The following is an 18539-nucleotide window of genomic DNA, read 5'->3' on the forward strand; positions in this document are numbered from 1 at the left end:
GGGTCCAAATGGCTTTTTGAGTGTTAAAGGTTGGCCTAGACAGCTGGTTTCCCAGCCACTCGAGCAGACGCAGACGACGTGTGTGTGTCACAGAGCCGCACAAATTCCCTCCCTCCTCGTCCCACGTCTCCCGACCGACGTGCCAGGAGGCCCGTTGCCAGCTTCTGCTCCGTTGGCGTTGAGTCGGACAGCTGGGCGCTGCCCCTTTTCCTTCCACCTCTCTCGGAGCTTCGAGAGGTCCTTAATACCGCCTGCTTGGATCTTCCAGGCATTTCCAGCCGAGCTGTCAGAGGCGATTTACGGGATGGATCCCCAGATCTCGGCCAGATTGAACTCCAGGAAGAGGAGGAAAGAAGGAGCAGGTCCCAACGGGGCCACGGAGTCGGACGGCATCCCCTTAAAGCTGCCCCGCAACTGTTTCGTAAGTTGAAAAGGCCTGGAGAGAGGGCGGCACGCAAGGGACGGCGGGTGGACTTCAACTCCCAGAATGCCCAGAAAGTGGGCGGGTTTCAACTCCCAGAATTCTAGGCCGGGCTGGCTGGGGAATCCTGGGAGTTGAAGTCCATCCACTTTGAAGCTAGGGTGACTCAGTCCCCTCTTGCTCTGCTGGGAAGAATCACATTTGTTAATTGCAGTTGTTCTTGTCTGTTCTTACCTCAAATTCAGATTTTATAGATTTACAAGTTGGAAGGGACCTTGTAGGTCATCTAGTCCAACCCCCTGCCCAAGCAGGGGAACCTACATCGTTTCTGACTGATCGCAGTCCAGTCTCTTCCTGAAAGCTTCCAGTGGTGAAGCTCCCACAACTTCTAGTGGCAAGCAGTTCCATGGGTTAATTGTTCTTCGGTTGACACAAACATCCTCTTCCTTTTTATTTTATTTTATTTCTTTTCTTTTCTTTTATTTATTATTTTATTTTATTTTATATATTATTTTATTTATTATTTTATTTTATTTATTATTTTATTTTATTTTATTTATTATTTTATTTTACTTATTTTTTATTTTATTTTACTTATTTTTTATTTTGCTTAATTTTTTGTTTTATTTTAATTTTAATTTACAATACAATACAATACAATAATTTTATTTCTATACCGCCCTTCTCCCGAAGGACTCAGGGCGGTGTACAGCCTATTAAAAGCACAAGACAAACATCAATTAAAATTATTTAAAATTATTAAATAATTCGGCTCAATTTAAAAGCCCAGAAATTTAATTTTCTTTATTATTTTTATTTTACTTATTTTGTTTTATTTTTATTTATTTCAATTTTTATTTGTATTGACTTTTATTTTACTTATTCATTTTTATTTTATTTTTTATTTTATTTTTATTTCCTTTTATTTATTTTGATTTCACTTTATTATTATTTTTTATTTCATTTCATTTCATTTCATTTTTTATTTTGATTCCCCTGTGCTTTTTTTTTTTAAATTCTTGTTTTATTGTGCTTTTTATTTTCATTTGATTGTTATATATTTTTTTATTTTTTTTACTGTATTTTTATTTATATTTCCCACCCATCTCGTTTTCAAAATGACTCTGGCCAGCTTTAATTGCATATTAATACATATTCCTTCCAGCTGCATCTTTCTCCTACCAACACCTTACCCAATATAAGGGGAGAAACTTCCGCTCTGCGACCACAATTTTTAAACCTTGCCGTCAGTAGTATTTTTAACATCTTGAACTCGTCACAAAAGGTCGCAGTCACATCTTCTGCCCTGCGTGAGAATTTCAGCATCGCAGCGAAGATCGCTGCCAGTTCAGCTTCAGCAAAAAATTAAAATAAAATCTTTCTACCTACCTAGAATTGTTTTAAAGTGGAGATGATATACTTGCAAAGTTTCTAAAGCTTGCCAAGTTTAAGATGTGTGGACTTCAACTCCCAGAATTCCGCAGCCAGCATCGTTTACTATATTCTTGTAATCCCTTCCTCTGCAATCTCTCCACTTTATAGGGCAATGATGGCTAACCTTTTTGCCGTTGCATGCCAAAAGCAGGGGAAGAGCAGGGGGGTGTGCGCGTATGCGTGGCCACACCCATAATTCAATGCCCCCCCTGCATCCCGCTCCCTCGCGCACACATGCACCACCCCGCTATGCTCCCCCTGTTTTTGGCACGCGACGGCAAAAAGGTTACCGGGGGGGCCAGTAGGGCCGTTTTTTGCCCTCCCCAGGCGCCAGAGCCTTTCTTGGAGCCTGGGGAGGGCGAAAACAGCCTCCCCCGTCCCGGAGGCCCACCGGAAGCCGGAAACGGCCCATTTCCTGACTTCCTGTGAGCCTGGAAGGCCCGAAAATCAGCTGGCCGCCACTCGGATGTGCAGTGGAGCTGAGCTAGGGCAATGCTCCCGTGCCCACAGATATGGTTCCATGTGCCACCTGTGGCACGCGTGCCATAGGTTTGCCATCACGGTTATAGGGTAGAAGAGAAAAAGAAACAGGCATGGCTGGCTGGGGAATTCTGGGAGTTGAAGTCCACCCGTCTTAAACTTGCAAAGCTTGAAAAAGTCAGCTACAGGATGGAATTTCTCCAGGGCTGTTCTTCCCACCAACCTATGCTCCAATCCTTCCATAATTCCTGCACTGAATCCTCTTTCCCTAACCTTGATAAATGTCGAATAAAGACATATATTTTTTTTCCTGATTTTTCTTGGGTTTTATTCTTTAAACGCAGGGCCTGCGAGAGCCAGCGCCGTTTTCCGATGAGCTGGAAGTGGATTACAGCAAGCCCTACACGCGAGTCACATTTGAGGAGGCAACGAGAGGGACCCCCTGTAAGTGTTTCTCCATCAGACAGAAATCAAGAGCCAGCAAATTCTTGGTATGCAGGTAGTCCTTGATTTACAACGTGATTATTCGAAGTTACAAGAAGTGACTTGCGACCGTTTCTCGCACTGCCCGTTGCAGCATCCCCATGCTCACGTCTTCAAAGTTCAGGCCTTTGGCAACCGATTCATATTTATGACGGTCGCGTGTCCGTTGGCCCGATTTTATGGCCGTTCTTGCCGCCGTTGTTAAGCGAAGTGCTGCCGTTGTTCAGTGAGTCACACGGTCGTTAACTGAATCTGACTTTCCCCCTTGACTGCTGGTCGGAAGGTCGCAAAAGGGGATCACATGACCCCAGGACACTGCGACCGTCATAATATGAATCAGTTGCCAAGTGTCTGAATTTTGATCACCGTGGATGCCCCAACCGTCGTAAGTGTGAAAAACAGTCATAAGGCGCATTTTTTTCAGTGCCGTTGTCACTAAACAAAAGACTGTAAGTCAAGGACGATCTCTACTTCCAGTTTTCGGCAAAACCACCTCCACAGGGAAATATTGGTTCACTTAACGACCGTGGCATTTGCTTAAGGACACCAGTGGTTGCTAAGCAACCTCAATGAAAAAGGTTCTATAATCAAGGTGGTTACATCAACACTTGCATGGCTTAATGACCATAATAAGTCCAGGGCAGGCTCCATTACGGTCATAAGTCCAGGGCAGGCTCCGTTACAGTCATAAATCCAGGGCAGGCTTCATTACGGTCATAAATCCAGGGAGGCTCCATTACGGTCATAAGTCCAGGGCAGGCTCCGTTACGGTCATAAGTCCAGGGCAGGCTCCATTACGGTCATAAGTCCAGGGCAGGCTCCATTACGGTCATAAGTCCAGGGCAGGCTCCGTTACGATCATAAGTCCAGGGCAGGCTCCATTACGGTCATAAGTCCAGGGCAGGCTCCATTACGGTCATAAGTCCAGGGCAGGCTCCATTACGGTCATAACTCGAGGTCCACCTGCATGCAAGCAGAATACCCAGAAGGAATCTTTGTCTGCTGTTCTAATCTAGAGATGGGACAGCCTGGAAATAAAACCCCAGAAAAATTGGGAAATAAACAGGGTTTTTTCCCCCATTTTTTTTTTTTTTTCCCAAACGGCTTTGGAAAAAAACTTGTTTTTTCCCCCCAATTTTTCCAGTTGTTTTTTTTTTTCTTTCCAGGCTGCCTGTCCCATCTCAAGTTCTTAACCTACATAAACTTTTGCAAGCTGAGAAGGTTGTTTTAGAGATCCAACCCTTTCTGTTTTGGCAGCTGTTGGAGGAAACTTTCTGACAGCTGAGATTTAAGCGGGTGAGGAAAGCAACTCCAGCCCAGCCTGGAAATGTCAGGATCACCACCGAGTTAAAAGGACATTTGCAGCCCAAACTCCCAAGGTTTAAAGAGATCTGCAAGAAAATCACCCAGCTCAGAGAGCACCCAGGACCCCACAGTCTTCCTCCCCCTCCTCCTCCTCTTTGTAAACCCCACTCTCTTCCAGCATTGATGTTGCTATCTAGTTGGGTCATGAAATGTCTCCTCCTCCTCCTCCTCCTCCTCTTTGTAAACCCCTCTCTTCCAGCATTGATGTTGCTATCTAGTTGGGTCATGAAATGTCTCCTCCTCCTCCTCCTCCTCCTCTTTGTAAACCCCTCTCTTCCAGCATTGATGTTGCTATCTAGTTGGGTCGTGAAATGTCTCCTCCTCCTCCTCCTCTTCCTCCGCCTCCTCCTCCTCCTCTTCCTTGTAAACCCCACTCTCTTCCAGCATTGATGTTGCTATCTAGTTGGGTCATGAAATGTCTCCTCCTCCTCCTCCTCCTCCTCCTCCTCCTCCTCCTCCTCCTCTTTGTAAACCCCACTCTCTTCCAGCATTGATATTGCTATCTAGTTGGGTCATGAAATGTCTCCTCCTCCTCCTCCTCCTCCTCCTCCTCCTCCTCCTCCTCCTCTTTGTAAACCCCACTCTCTTCCAGCATTGATGTTGCTATCTAGTTCTTCGTCGTCCTCCTCCTCCTCCTCCTCCTCCTCCTCCTCCTCCTCCTCCTCCTCCTCTTTGTAAACCCCACTCTCTTCCAGCATTGATGTTGCTATCTAGTTGGGTCATGAAATGTCTCCTCCTCCTCCTCCTCCTCCTCCTCTTCCTCCTCCTCCTCTTTGTAAACCCCACTCTCTTCCAGCATTGATGTTGCTATCTAGTTGGGTCATGAAATGTCTCCTCCTCCTCCTCCTCCTCCTCCTCCTCCTCCTCCTCTTTGTAAACCTCACTCTATTCCAGCATTGATGTTGCTATCTAGTTCTTCGTCCTCCTCCTCCTCCTCCTCTTTCTCTTTGTAAACCCCACTCTCTTCCAGCATTGATGTTGCTATCTAGTTGGGTCATGAAATGTCTCCTCCTCCTCCTCCTCCTCCTCCTCCTCTTCCTCCTCCTCCTCTTTGTAAACCCCACTCTCTTCCAGCATTGATGTTGCTATCTAGTTGGGTCATGAAATGTCTCCTCCTCCTCCTCCTCTTCCTCCTCCTCCTCCTCCTCCTCCTCTTTGTAAACCCCACTCTCTTCCAGCATTAATATTGCTATCTAGTTGGGTCATGAAATGTCTCCTCCTCCTCCTCCTCCTCCTCCTCCTCCTCCTCCTCCTCTTCCTCCTCCTCTTCCTCCTCCTCCTCCTCCTCCTCCTCTTTGTAAACCCCACTCTCTTCCAGCATTGATGTTGCTATCTAGTTGGGTCATGAAATGTCTCCTCCTCCTCCTCCTCCTCCTCTTCCTCCTCCGCCTCCTCCTCTTCCTCCTCCTCTTCTCTGCAAACCCTTCTCCCTTCTAGCACTGATGATGTTCCCTAGTTGGGTCCTGAAACGCCTGCAAGGAAACCCACCCACTACCCCCCCCAGCTCAGAGAGCATCACAGAGCCCACAGCTCAACCCCGAGCTTCAAATATCCTCGTCTCCTTCTGTGTGCCTGTTCATACCTCGTGCGCTCTATGCGTCCGTTTGTTATTTAGATTCTGCTCGGGGGTTTTTTTTTTTTTTCATGGGCCCATAGCTGGCCGTGACTTCATCCAAGCGGCATCCTGGCCTGCTATCTTTCACCTCACACCTCCAGACGAGCTATCGGTTCCACTCCTGACACAAATATTTCTGGCTGAGCTTTTACACAATTGCACACACAACGTGCGTAAGTTCAGAGGGGCCCTTCGGCTGTGCGTGATGCTGCTGTTTGCTTATTATTATTTATTAGTCCAATTTATATGCCGCCCTTCTCCGTAGACTCAGGCCGGCTTACAATGCATTATAGCAATAGCCTGCATACTTTTTTTGTATATACCTGCTTAGTAGGGCTTTCGGGCCCCCCTAAGCGGTGTTGATCTATACAAAGTTGGCCCCCAGAGATCAGGAGAATCCAAGACCTCAGTGCCTTCCGCCGTGCCCTTAAAACCCACTTTTTCCAGCAAGCCGGGCTGGCTTAGGAAGAAATTTTTTAAAATTTTTAAATGTTTAATTGGTTTGTGGTTTTTTAAATTTTGGGCCAAATTTATATAGATTTTAATTGTTTTTAATACTTGTATTTCATGTTTTTAATTCTGGCTGTGCACCGCCCTGAGTCCTCAGGGAGAAGGGCGGTATATAAATTGAAAATAAATAAAAAATAAAATAAATAAAATATTGGCCCCACAATCCAGGCCCTCAATTTAGTTCCGCCCCCGACGGCCCCCGACCTCCACACTTTCCGCGGCTACTTGAAGACATGGCTTTTTCAGCAAATTCCCTGATCTGCCGGGAGTTTTAATTGCTTGGGGATTTTAAATTGGATTATTTTAATATCGTTTTATTGTCGTGTTGTTTTATCATGGGAGCCGCCCCGAGTCCTACGGGAGAAGGGCGGCAAATAAATAAACAAACAAACAAATAAATAATACATACATACATACATACATACATACATACATACCTTGAAAGGATGGAAGGCTGAGTCAACCTTGAGCCTGGTGAGATTCGAACTCGCACTAATTGCAGGCAGCTGGCAGCTCAGTGCTAGCACTTAACAGCACTTTAGTCCGCTGCACCACCGAGCCTCTGTTGCAATCTGTGCAGGCTCCTTCCGGGCAGATCTCTCTCTTCCGCTTAGGAAGTCATAGGACAGAAGGTCTGAAGGCACCCTCCTCTTACGACGGTTCGTTTAGTGACCAGAGTTACCACGGCACTGAAAACAGGTGACTTGGGACCGTTGTTCACACTTTACGACCGTTGCAGCCTCCCCATGATCACGTGTGACCAAAATTCAGGCATGTATTGTGAAGCTGGCTCCCCCCACTGGCTTTGTTCGCCAGGAGGTCGCAAAACGGGATCAAGGGCACAGCAACGGTCGTAAGTAGGAACCAGCGGCCAAGTGTCTGAATTCCGATGATGTGAACGTGGGGATGGTGCAGCGGTCGTAAGTGCGAAAAACTGTCGTAAGTCCCTTTTTTTTTTCAACGCCATCACTTTGAACGGTCTCTAAATGAACTGTCGTTAAGTCGAGGACCTACCTGTAATTGTCCCCACTGTCTGGAAATCCCTCCTTAGTGCTAAGTTGCTTCTCTCCTGGATGAGTTTCCACCCGTTGCTTCTTGTCCTGCCTTCAGGGGCTTTGGAAAATAGGTTGAACCCCCCTTCTCTTCTTCGGGGCAGCCCCCCAAATATTGAAAGTCTGGTATCAAGTCACACACATCCCCAATCCTTTGGCCCTTTGAATTCAAGAGGATAACAAAGTTGGAAGGGACCTTGGAGGTCTTCTAGTCCATCCTCCTGCTCAACAGGGTACCCTATACCAGTGATGGCTAACCTTTTTTCCATCGTGTGCCAGGAGCAGGGTGGCACCGGGGGGGGGTGTCACTGATGTGCGTGCCCACACCCATAATTCTGTGCGCCCCACCCCTGCGCATGTGTACGCGAACCCTCCCGCTCCTGGCACGCGATGGTCTGGTGGGCCTGTTTTTCTCTCTCCCCAGGCTCCAGAGCCTTTCTAGGAGTCTGGGGAGGGCGAAAACGGCCTTCCACACCCCCACAGAGGTCCTCCAGAGGCCAAAAATGGCCCATTTGCCAACTTCCGGTGGGACTGGAATGCCCTTTTTTGGTCTCCCTAGGCTCCAGAGCCTTTCTAGGAGTCTGGGGAGGGCAAAAATTGCCTTCCACACCCCCCCACAGAGGCCCTCCGGAGGCTGAAAATGGCCCCTTTGCCAACTTCCGGTGGGACCGAAGCTGAGCTCGCGTGCCCACTGATATGGCTATGAAGTGGCACGCGTGCCATAAGTTCGCCATCATAGGTTCGCCTATGCCATTTCAGACAGATGACTATCCAATCTCTTCTTATAACCTCCAGTGTTGGAGCATTCACAACTTCTGGAGGCAGGTGGTTCCCCAGATTAATTTTTCTAGCCGTTAGGAAGTTTCTTTTTATTTCTGGGTTGCTTCTCTCCTAAGATTAGAAGATGGCTGCAACCTCAAATTGGACACTTTGGATAGACAAATGACTATCCAGTCTCTTCTTTAAAAAGCCTCCAGTGTTGGAGCACCCGCAATTTCTGGTGGCAGGCTGTTCCACTGGTTAATATCTCCTCACTGTTAGGAAGCTTCTCCTTAGTTCTAAGTTGCTTCTCTCCTTGATTAGTTTCCACCCGTTGCTTCTTGTCCTGCCTTCAGGTGCTTTGGAGAATAGCTTGACTCCCTCTTCTTTGGGGCAGCCGCTCAAATATCTAATCCAGGGGTCTCCAACCTTGGCAACTTTAAGCCTGGAGGACTTCAACTCCCAGAATTCCCCAGCCAGCTTTGATATTGAATCCGGCAGATAAGAAAATAAAAGAGGCAATTAATTTATTGCGAGGGCAATTTAATATGTTGATGGCAGATCAGGTCGCAACTAATTTGCAATATGTGCTAAACATAATATTTTTTGTAATGCTAATAAACCAGGGAGGTGGTTAGCATATTTGTTAAGGAAAAAAACAAAAGTCACGGACCATAGAGAAAATAGAATATAAAGGCAAAGAGGTTTATCAGCAAAATAGGATTAAAAAAGCATTTTTAGAATTTTAGACGAGGTTGTATGCTGGCGATAAAATTCAAGGTACAGATATAGATAGATATCTCCAGAAAGAGAATATCCCTACAATTACAAAAGAGCAAAGGGAGGGTTTAAATCAACCAACAACCACTGAGGAGATTATGTTTGCAATTAAGCAGTTGAAAGTGGGTAAAGCTCCTGGGACGGATGGCTTGACAGCTGCTTATTATAAACATTTGCAGTTAGAAATGGTGGGACCACTTAAAGAATTATTTACTAATATACAATCTGGAGGAGATGTACCCCCTGCTCAAGCAGGAAACCCTGTGCCATTTCAGACAACTAACTGTCCAGTCTCTTCTTAAAAACCTCCAGTGATGGAGCACCCACAACTTCTGGTGGCAAGCAGTTCCACTGGTTAATTGTCCTCACTCTCAGGAAATTCCTCCTTCGTTCTAGCTGGCTTCTCTCCTTGATCAGTTTCCATCCATCCTTTCTGGTGATCCTGCCTTCTGGTGCTTTGGAGAATAGCTTGACCCCCTTCCTTCTTTGTGGCAGCCCCTCCAATATTGGAACGCTGCTCTCGTGTCTACCTTTCCTTTTTTTTCTCTCTCTCTCTCTGTTTGCAGTGGACCGGCCCGTCCGGGTTTACGCCGATGGGATTTTTGACCTCTTCCACTCCGGACACGCACGAGCTCTCATGCAGGCCAAGAATCTCTTTCCCAACACCTACCTCATTGTCGGAGGTAAGAGAGGAAACGTTGAATTTGGGCACCTGGGAAGGAGCCCAGATGAGGAACATCTGGTCTCTTACTTAACAAGGTTTCCTGGTGGCCCGCCAGCGGCCAGCAGATTCGGACAGTGAGGAGGTTGGGGAGGAACATGGCCCAGTCCTGGAGTCTGGGGAAGGCTCTGCGTCGGAGGCAGAGAGGGGGTCAGGGCCGTCTGACAGTTGTCAGCTGCCTTTGAAATTGGACATCAGTGGGGCAGAAGAACAGCTGAAGCCTGTTCCCCGAGTGCGCATGCACAGAGTTGCCAGATGAAGGGAACAGCTAAAGAACAAGGGGCGACTCAGGAGTAAAGCCACAGGTGGACGATGAAGGGGGGAAGAAAAGAGGAGATGAAGAGGGAAGAAAAGCGGAGCGAAAGGGGAGTGGAGTTTGCAGGAGACAATTACCGTATTTTTCAGAGTATAAGACGCACCTACCTTTTTTGGTGAGGAAAACAAGAAAAAGAAATCTGCCTCTGACTCCCAGCAATTTTGCCTCCTTGCAGCAAACAGCAAACAGCTTTACTTTCATTTTCGTTTTCAGCATAGCTTGATTAGCACAAGGGGGAAAAAAAGAAAATCTGCTCCCAGCCATTTACCTCCTCGCAGCAAGCAGCAGAGGCCCCCGCAAAACAGCCTAGAGCAAAACAGCTGAGAGTCGGGAGGCCGATCCAATCAACTTGTGCTAATCAGGCTGTGCTGAAGCTGAAAGGAGCTGTTTTTTTTCTTGCTGGAGAGGAAGTGGCTGCAAATTAAATAAAAAAAAGAGGTTTATCGGGACGAAGACTCGGCTTCGTGCTGCTGGCGAAGCCTGGGTCAGAAGAGCCCTTCGGAAGGAGACCCCCCCCGGGTGGGAAGGCTGAAGGCGGGGAAAAGTGGGGTGGGGAGAGGAGGACCTTGGGAGGATTGGAGGGAGAAGGAACGAAGGTTTCAACGAAAAGGTCGGGCTCTTGCAGTCTGCAGCGACGAGCTGACCCACAACTTCAAAGGATTCACGGTCATGAACGAAGCCGAGCGCTACGACGCCGTGCAGCACTGCCGTTACGTGGACGAGGTGGTGAGGAACGCCCCCTGGACGCTCAGCCCGGAGTTCTTGGCGGAGCACAGGGTAAGGGGAGATGGGGAGCCCCCCCCTCCGGGACAGAGCGCCTCGCCCTAGAGCAGTGTTTCTCAACCTTGGAAGCTTGAAGATGGGTGGACTTCAACTCCCAGAATCCCCCAGCCAGCGCTGCTGGCTGGGGGATTCTGGGAGTTGAAGTCCACCCATCTTCAAGCTACCAAGGTTGAGAAACACTGTGTTAATCTCTGCTCCTGTTGATATTTTATTTCTGGCCAGGAATTGTAGTGATCTTTTAGCTTTTTGATTGTCTCTTTTGAATGGCGTGTAAATGTGGTCCATCTCTATGTGCCCGTTGATGGCCGTTTTGTCTGAGTGCCGCTGGCTGGGGGGATTCTGGGAGTTGAAGTCCACCCATCTTCAAGCTACCAAGGTTGAGAAACACTGCGCTAGAGGTATCTGTCGAGGCCTTGGCGGGAATCGAACTGGGAGCCTTTCCCACCTGCCCCAGGTTGGGGTGGGGGGTGGAGGGTTTACCAAAGAGGTCCAGGCAATGATCAAAAGTTAAGAACTTTTTCTTCCCTTCCTCTCCCTTCTTCCTTCCTCCCTCCTCTCCTTCTTTCCTTCTCAATTTGTTTTCCTTCCTTCCTTTTTTTTCATCTTTCCTCCCTCCCTCTCCCCTTCCTTCCTTCCTTCCTCCTTTCCTTCTCAATTTCTTTTCCTTCTTTCCCTTCCTTTCTTCCTTTTCAATTTCTTTTCCTTCCTTCCTTCCTCCCTTCTTCCCCCCTTCCTTTTTTCCTTCCCAATTTTGTCCCTTCTTTTCCTCCTTCTTTTCATCATCTCCTTCCTTCCTCCCCTCCCTCCCCCCTTCTTCTCCATTTCTTTTCCTTCCTTCCTTCTTTTCTGTTATGTACACCGAGAGCATATGCACCAAGACAAATTCCTTGTGTGTCCAATCACACTTGGCCAATAAAGAATTTTATTCTATTCCATTCCATTCCATTCCATTCCATTCCATTCCATTCCATTCTATTCTATTCTATTCTATTCCTTTGTCAATTTCTCTTCCTTCCTTCTTTTCATCCTTCTTCCCTCCCTCTCCCCTCCGTCCCTTCTTTCCTTCCCAATTTCTTTTCCTTCCTTCCTTCCCTCCTTCCCCCTTCCCCTCCTCCCCCTTCTTCCCAATTTCTTTTCCTTCCTTCCTTCCCTCCTCCCCTTCTTTCCTTCCCAATTTCTTTTCCTTCCTTCCTTCCCTCCTCCCCCATTCTTTCCTTCCCAATTTCTTTTCCTTTCTTCCTTCCCTCCTCCCCCTTTCTTTCCTTCCTTCCTTCCTTCCCTCCCTCCCTCCCTCCTTCCTCCCCTCCTCCCCCCTTCTTTCCTTCCCAATTTCTTTTCCTTCCTTCCTCCCAGCCTTCCTTCCTTCCTTCCACGATAAACAAGGTCCCTAATGCGGGTAACCTTTCAGCCTAAGCCCCCTGCCCCAAACTCCCACCTTCTCTCGCACTAATACTTTCCTTTCTCCAGATCGACTTTGTCGCCCACGATGACATCCCCTACTCCTCCGCCGGCAGCGATGACGTCTACAGACACATAAAAGAAGCAGGTGAGTTTGCTGCCCGTGGAAACTCCTCCAAACTCGGCCTCCTCTTGTCCGTTATTCAGCGGCTCTGGTCTGGGGGGAGTCTTTAGCGTTCTCTTAGCTGCGTGGTTTTCTTGCAAACCTTTCATGACCCAAGTAGGGGACGTCATCTGTCGTACAAGCAAGTGAGATAGGAGGGGGAGGAAAAGGACTGTAGGATCTTTGGTGCTCTCTGAGCTGAGTTCTTTTCTTTGGAGACCTTTCATCGCCCAATAGCAGAGCTACTAGGGAGTGGGGTTTTGAGAGAGGAAGAGGAGGACCGGGGATCGTTGATGCTCAGTGAGCTTCTTAGTTTCCTTGAAGACGTTTCATGACCCAGCTCGGTGGCAACATCAGTGTTAGGAGGAGGTGGCGTTTGATCTCTGTTTACATACATCAATGTTGGTGGGTGTTCTGTCCCCGTCTCACACACGCACGCAAACAGACAGCCGGGGGTTAAATAAACTGGCAGACAACCAATTCTTCCGATAAGACGCTTGGCAGCAACCCAGTAGCTGCTTGCCAAGAACTTTTACTCAATAAACAAAATACCCACAGTCAAGCATTGTCCAGTTCGTAAAATAAATCCAAGGCCGATAATGTTGTTTCCAAAGATGCAATGTGACTCGATAGTAGTTAGTTTTGTCCGTCACAGAGTCTGAATGGCCACCTCACCCCCTTTTATACCCTGTGGGGTGTGGTCCAGTGACTCAGCCTAATCTCTGGCACGCCTTTTCTTCTGTTGCGCGCGTTTATCTCTGCGACGCTGGCGTGGATCCAGCCAAGACTCATCACCCTCATCACTGTCCACCTGTGGCTGCATGGACGTGCTTGGCCCCGGCCCGATCTCTTGCCCTTCGGCGGACACCGAAGGCATTGCCAGAGAGGAGGGTCCTGGAGAGGGAGGCCTTGCCGACTCCTCTCCTTCACTCTCGGAGTCCTCTCCTGCCGATGACACAGGCTCAGGTAACGGAGCCACAACACTGGGGATCTTCTCTTTGAAGTCTCCCCTGTGACATTCACTGCAAATCTTCAGGAAGGGAAGCGTTGCCTTCTTCCCATGTTGCATCTGTCGTGGGTCTTGCGTGAGTCTGACACCCCACCCACCCACCCTTTCCTTCCCGCCTTTGGCTGCCGTAGGAATGTTCGCCCCCACGCAGAGGACCGAAGGCATTTCCACCTCGGATATCATCACCCGCATCGTCCGGGACTACGACGTCTACGCCCGGCGGAATCTGCAGAGGGGCTACACGGCCAAGGAGCTCAACGTCAGCTTCATCAACGTGAGTCTCAGCGATCCCCAACCGAAGCACACGCGCCCTCCAAGAACCTCCCAGGGTCTCGGGGCAAAACTTTGATTGAGTATACATCGTTTCGGCACCATTGAATGGCAAAACCAGCTCTACCTAATGCCCACGCAAACCCTCAGGGATAGGGTAGGGTAGGATAGGATAGGATAGGATAGGATAGGATAGGATAGGATAGGATAGGATAGGAGTAGAACAGAACACAGAACAGAACAGAACAGAACAACATATGGAAGGGAACGGAACGGAACGGAACAGAATGGAACAGAACAGAATAGAATAGAATAACAAAGTTGGAAGGGACCTTGGAGATCTAGTCCAACCCCCTCCTTAGGCAGGAAACCCTACAGCACTTCAGACAAATAGAAGACCTCTCAGATCCCTTACAGCCTTAGAAGTCTACAATTCTACAAGAGGGGGAGGAGGGAGAGAAGAAAGAAGGGAGAGAGGGAGGAAGGAAGGAAAAAAGGGAGGGGGGAGGGAGAAAAGGGAGGGAAGGAGGGAGGAAGGAAGGAAAAAAGGGAGGGAGAAAGGAAGGAGGGAAGGAAAGAAAAAAGGAAGGGGAGGGAGGGAGGGAAGAAGGGAGGGGGAGAAAGGAAAAAGGAGGGAGGAAGGAAGGAGAGAGGAAGGGAAGGGAGGGAGGAAGGAAAAAAGGAAAGGGAGGGAGGAAGGAAGGAGAGAGGGAGGGAGGAAAAAAAGGAGGGAGGGAGGAAAGAAGGAAAAAGAAGGGAGGAAGGGAGGAAAGAGAAGGAAGGAAAGGGAGGGAGGAAGAAAGAAAGGGAGGGAGAAAGGAAGGAAGAAAGTAAAAAAGGGAGGGAGGGAGAAAAAGGGAGGGAGAAAGGAAGGAAGTAAAAAAGGGAGGGAGGGAGGAAGGAAAAAGGAGGGAGGGAGGGAAAAAGGGAGGGGGGAGGAAAGAAAAAGGGAGGGAGAAAGGAAGGAAGGAAGTAAAAAAGGAAGGAAGAAAGGGAGGAAGAAAAGTCCTCCCCAGGGAGAAAGCGGCCTCTGGGAAGAAGAACAATGGAAGGAGAGAGGGAGGGAGGGAGGAAAAAAGGAAAGGCGGGAGGGAGGAAAGGAAAAAGAAGGGAGGAAGGAAGGAAAGAGAGGAAAGAGAAGGAAAGGAGGAGGGAAGGGAGGGAGAGAGGAAGGGGAAAAAAGGGAGGGAGGGAGGGAGGAAGGAAAGTCCTCCCCAGGGAGAAAGCGGCCGCTTCTTGCAGCGGACTCCTTTCCCCCCCGCCCCAAAAGAAGGGGTAGCTCAGCTGATGCTCCCTTTTTCTCCCCCCCCCACCCTCCCTTGGTATTCATTTTGACACCCCCTCTCCCCCCCCCCCCGACTGTGGCAGGAGAAGAAGTACCACTTGCAAGAGAGGGTGGACAAGGTGAAGAAGAGAGTGAAGGACGTGGAGGAGAAATCGAAGGAGTTTGTCCAGAAAGTGGAAGAGAAAAGCATCGACCTCATTCAGAAGTGGGAGGAGAAATCGCGGGAATTCATCGGCAACTTCTTGGAGATGTTCGGCCCCGAAGGCGCCTTGGTAAGTTGTGTGTGTGTGTGTGTGTGTGTGTGTGTGCAAATCCCGGTTACCATTCCTGTGTGGTCTCGGGGGTTTGTGACTTCGTGACGTTGACCTGTCTGAATTAGCTCTATTAGGTAGTCCTCGACTTAGAACCGTTCGTTTAGCGACTGTCCGAAGTTACAGCGGCACAGAAAAAAAAGGGGGGGGAACTTATCCCTGTTCTTCACACTTACGACCATTTTGTCCATTTTGCTCCTTCCTGGGGAAAAAAATAGACTTAATGTCTATGGAGCTTCTCCATCATCCAGATCAAAGGTGGTTTTTTTTTTTTTTTTTCTTCAAAAGGCCGCTGGGCTCTCTGGTTTTTCTTCGAAGACATTTCGCTTCTCATCCAAGAAGCTTCTTCGGCTCTGACTGGAGGGTGGGGAATATACAGGGGTGAAATCTAAAAATTTTTGCTACCGGTTCTGTGGGCGTGCTTAATTAGTGGGTGTGGCTTGGTGGTCAGGTGACTGGGAGGGCGTGGCTTGTTGGTCAGCTGGGCGTGGCCAAGTCGACGTCACTTCTTTGCCCTTTTTTAATCTACAAAACACAACACAACACAACACAACTGGCTCACCCACAACGAAAAAAGCAGCTGTGCTAGACCCAAAATGGCCCCTGCAACAAGCAGGAACCTCACACAGCCACAAAAAGCCCAAAAAACCAACTTTCACACTTTACACACACACAACACAACACAACACAACTGGCTCACCCACAATGTAAAAGCAGCTGTGCTAGACCCAAAATGGCCCCTGCAACAAGCAGGAACCTCACAGCCACAAAAAGCCACAAAAAACAACTTTCACACTTCACAAAATTCCACATACAGCTTTGTGAGATTTTGTGTGTTTGTGTAGTTAGAATGAAACACTACAGAAACACACAAAATCTCAGAAAGCTGCACAAATTATTTTATTTTATTTTTATTTTTATATAAAAGCAGCTAAATTTAAAACTTCCTAAACTTTAAATGGCTAGGTCTAAAAAAAGAACAACTAAAAAGAACCCCAATTAACTATTTTTTTTAAAGCTCCAAAGGGGAAAAAAACCTACCCAATCCAAGGGACATGGCAGGCAGGCAGGCAGGCAGATAGAGCTGCTCACCGATGAGCTCGATTGCAGGCAGGGAGATTCAGTTGCTTGCTGATGCAATGGATTGCAGGGATTACAGCAAGCAAAGCAAGGCAGGAGTTGCAACTAGCAGCTCAGGATTCGGTCCAAAGAGCGAAGGTAAGCAAGCTGGAGGCTAGGTGGGGGAAGGGATTTTTGCTACCCGCCACCATCGCTACCTACTCACCCGAGCCGATCCGAACTGGGAGCATTTCACCCCTGGGAATATACATCTCTCATCGTCATCATAAATCATCATTCTAGCTACGGTCTCTCCTCTGCAGGACGAAGGCCTCTTCCGCAGGTTCCCAACCCACACGGTCCTGAGCTCACTTTCGCCAGTCGGACCCACCATACTTGCTGATGCCCATCCGTCCATCTTGATTTTAGGCCTTTTTGTGGATGCTTTTGATCAAGCTCAATCTCTACCATATAGTAGTGGCCAAAATGGTGGAAACCTTTATTTCTAAAACTAGCTAATAACACCACTTTTTTTTTTTGGGAGCAGTAGTAGTACCATAAAATTATATATCCATGGAAAGATAATTTAATCAAGAATGTAATGCAATAACTTTTAGGAAGGATTTGCTATTAGAAGAGCGGTTACAGGATAAAGAAGAAAAGTGAAACACGTAGAAAAAACGAGAGATACAAAAATGATCCCCATGTCAGTTAATCCTTCATTGGGTAACCTTTAGCATGAATGACGACCTTACAACATCTTCCCATGGAGTGAACCAAGCCTTTGAGTTCTGCAGCTGTTCTAATGTGAAACCAAGATGGAATGATGGCTTCTATTAACTGGGTTTTATTGCTAGGTTTCTTCTGACTAACCAGTTTCTTTAGTCGGCTCCATAGATTTTCAATTGGGTGGAGGTCTGGGCTATTCCCAGGCCATCCCAGCAGTGGAATAGGATTATCTTGAAGCTCCAAAAGAAAAAGTGGTGTTATTAACCATAAAACCTCAAAAAGACACTTTTCCCCAAAAGATTTCCACAGTTGTGGCCACTACTATAAATACAAATGACATAAAAGAATATAAAGAGTCCCTAGGGAGTTGGGCGGCATAGAAATGTGACAAACAAACAAACAAACAAACAAACAAACAAATAAATAAATAAATAAATAAATAAATAAAATTTTCTCTTCCCCCACCATTCAGTCAGAACCGAGGAAGCTTCTCAGAGCAGAAGCGAAACGTTTTCAAAGGGGGGGAGCCCCCCCCCCCAAGAAAGTCCAGCTGCTTTTTGGAAAAAGCACCTTTGGGACAATCACAGCGGTTCTTAAAAGTCGGTAACACCGTCATTAAGCAAATCTGGCTTTCTTAATGACTTTGCTGGTCAAAAGGTCGCAAAATGGGATTACGTGACTCTGGGACACTGCCACCGTCATAAATGTGAGTTGCCAAGCGCCTGAATTGTGTTCACGCGACCTTGCGTCATTCCCCCCCCCCGCCAGATCTAGGTTTGAGGAAAGCAACTCCGTACCCTTTGTCCAAGAGGATTGTGGGAAATGTCCGCGGAGGATTCTGGGAATTACCAGAATCGGAAAGCAATTTATGGAGAGGAAATCAGGTTGAGGAAATCTTGATTTTAAGGGTGAAAAACAGTCATAAGTCACTGTTGGGGTTTTTTTTTTTTTTTTTTTTTTTTTGGTGTCGTCAGAACTTCAAACGGTCGCTAAACCATAATCGTAAGTGGTTTTTTGTCATGGCAACCTGGTCTCCCCAATTATGGGATGGAGCATATGTGCTCCATCCCATAATGGGGGAGACCAGGTTGCCATGACAAAAAACACCATATTTTTCTAACTATAAGACGCACCTAAATTTAGAAGAGGAAAACAACAAAAAAAAGGTTTTTGGCCTGCCTTTTTTCAGGCTGTATCTTGGGCCTTTTCCAGCCATTTTCGAGGCTTTTTTTGGCCCGGTTTTTTGGAAAAAAAAGGCCAAAAAAAGCCCCCAAAACGAGCTGAAAAAAGCCTCAAAAACAGGCCGAAAAAAGCCTCGAAAATGAGCTGAAAAAAGGCCTGAAATAGTCCAAAAAAAGGCCCGAAAACGGGGCGTGTGGAGGCCAAAAAAATGGCTGGCGGGTGGGCGGGGCTTTGGCAATATTCGGTCTATAAGACGCACAGACATTTTCACCCCCCTTTGGGAGACAAAAAGGTGTGTTTTATAGTCTGAAAAATACGGTAATCTTTCCCCTGGTATAGCTGACAAAGCGAGGAGAGCCGGTGGCTTAGAGGTTAATACAAGCGAATATAATATGCCAGTAGCCCGGGGTTCGA

At 47.6% G+C, this 18539-nt stretch overlaps 1 protein-coding gene across 2 annotated transcripts in view; it reads left to right on the top strand.

The window, feature by feature from the left end:
• The window catches only part of PCYT1A (phosphate cytidylyltransferase 1A, choline), a 51010-nt gene that overhangs the window by 30647 nt on the left and 1824 nt on the right, over nt 1–18539 (top strand). For both annotated transcript variants that reach the window (XM_087872393.1, XM_087872392.1), the window contains 7 exons: nt 269–421; nt 2680–2779; nt 9466–9582; nt 10562–10713; nt 12187–12265; nt 13421–13563; nt 14928–15116. In XM_087872393.1, coding sequence (XP_087728519.1) covers nt 269–421; nt 2680–2779; nt 9466–9582; nt 10562–10713; nt 12187–12265; nt 13421–13563; nt 14928–15116 — 933 coding nt within the window. The remainder of the gene's footprint in view (nt 1–268; nt 422–2679; nt 2780–9465; nt 9583–10561; nt 10714–12186; nt 12266–13420; nt 13564–14927; nt 15117–18539) is intronic.

The sequence above is a fragment of the Pantherophis guttatus genome, chromosome 6, assembly GCF_059756535.1.
Source record: "Pantherophis guttatus breed Tessera chromosome 6, ASM5975653v1, whole genome shotgun sequence".
Taxonomy (NCBI): domain Eukaryota; kingdom Metazoa; phylum Chordata; class Lepidosauria; order Squamata; family Colubridae; genus Pantherophis; species Pantherophis guttatus.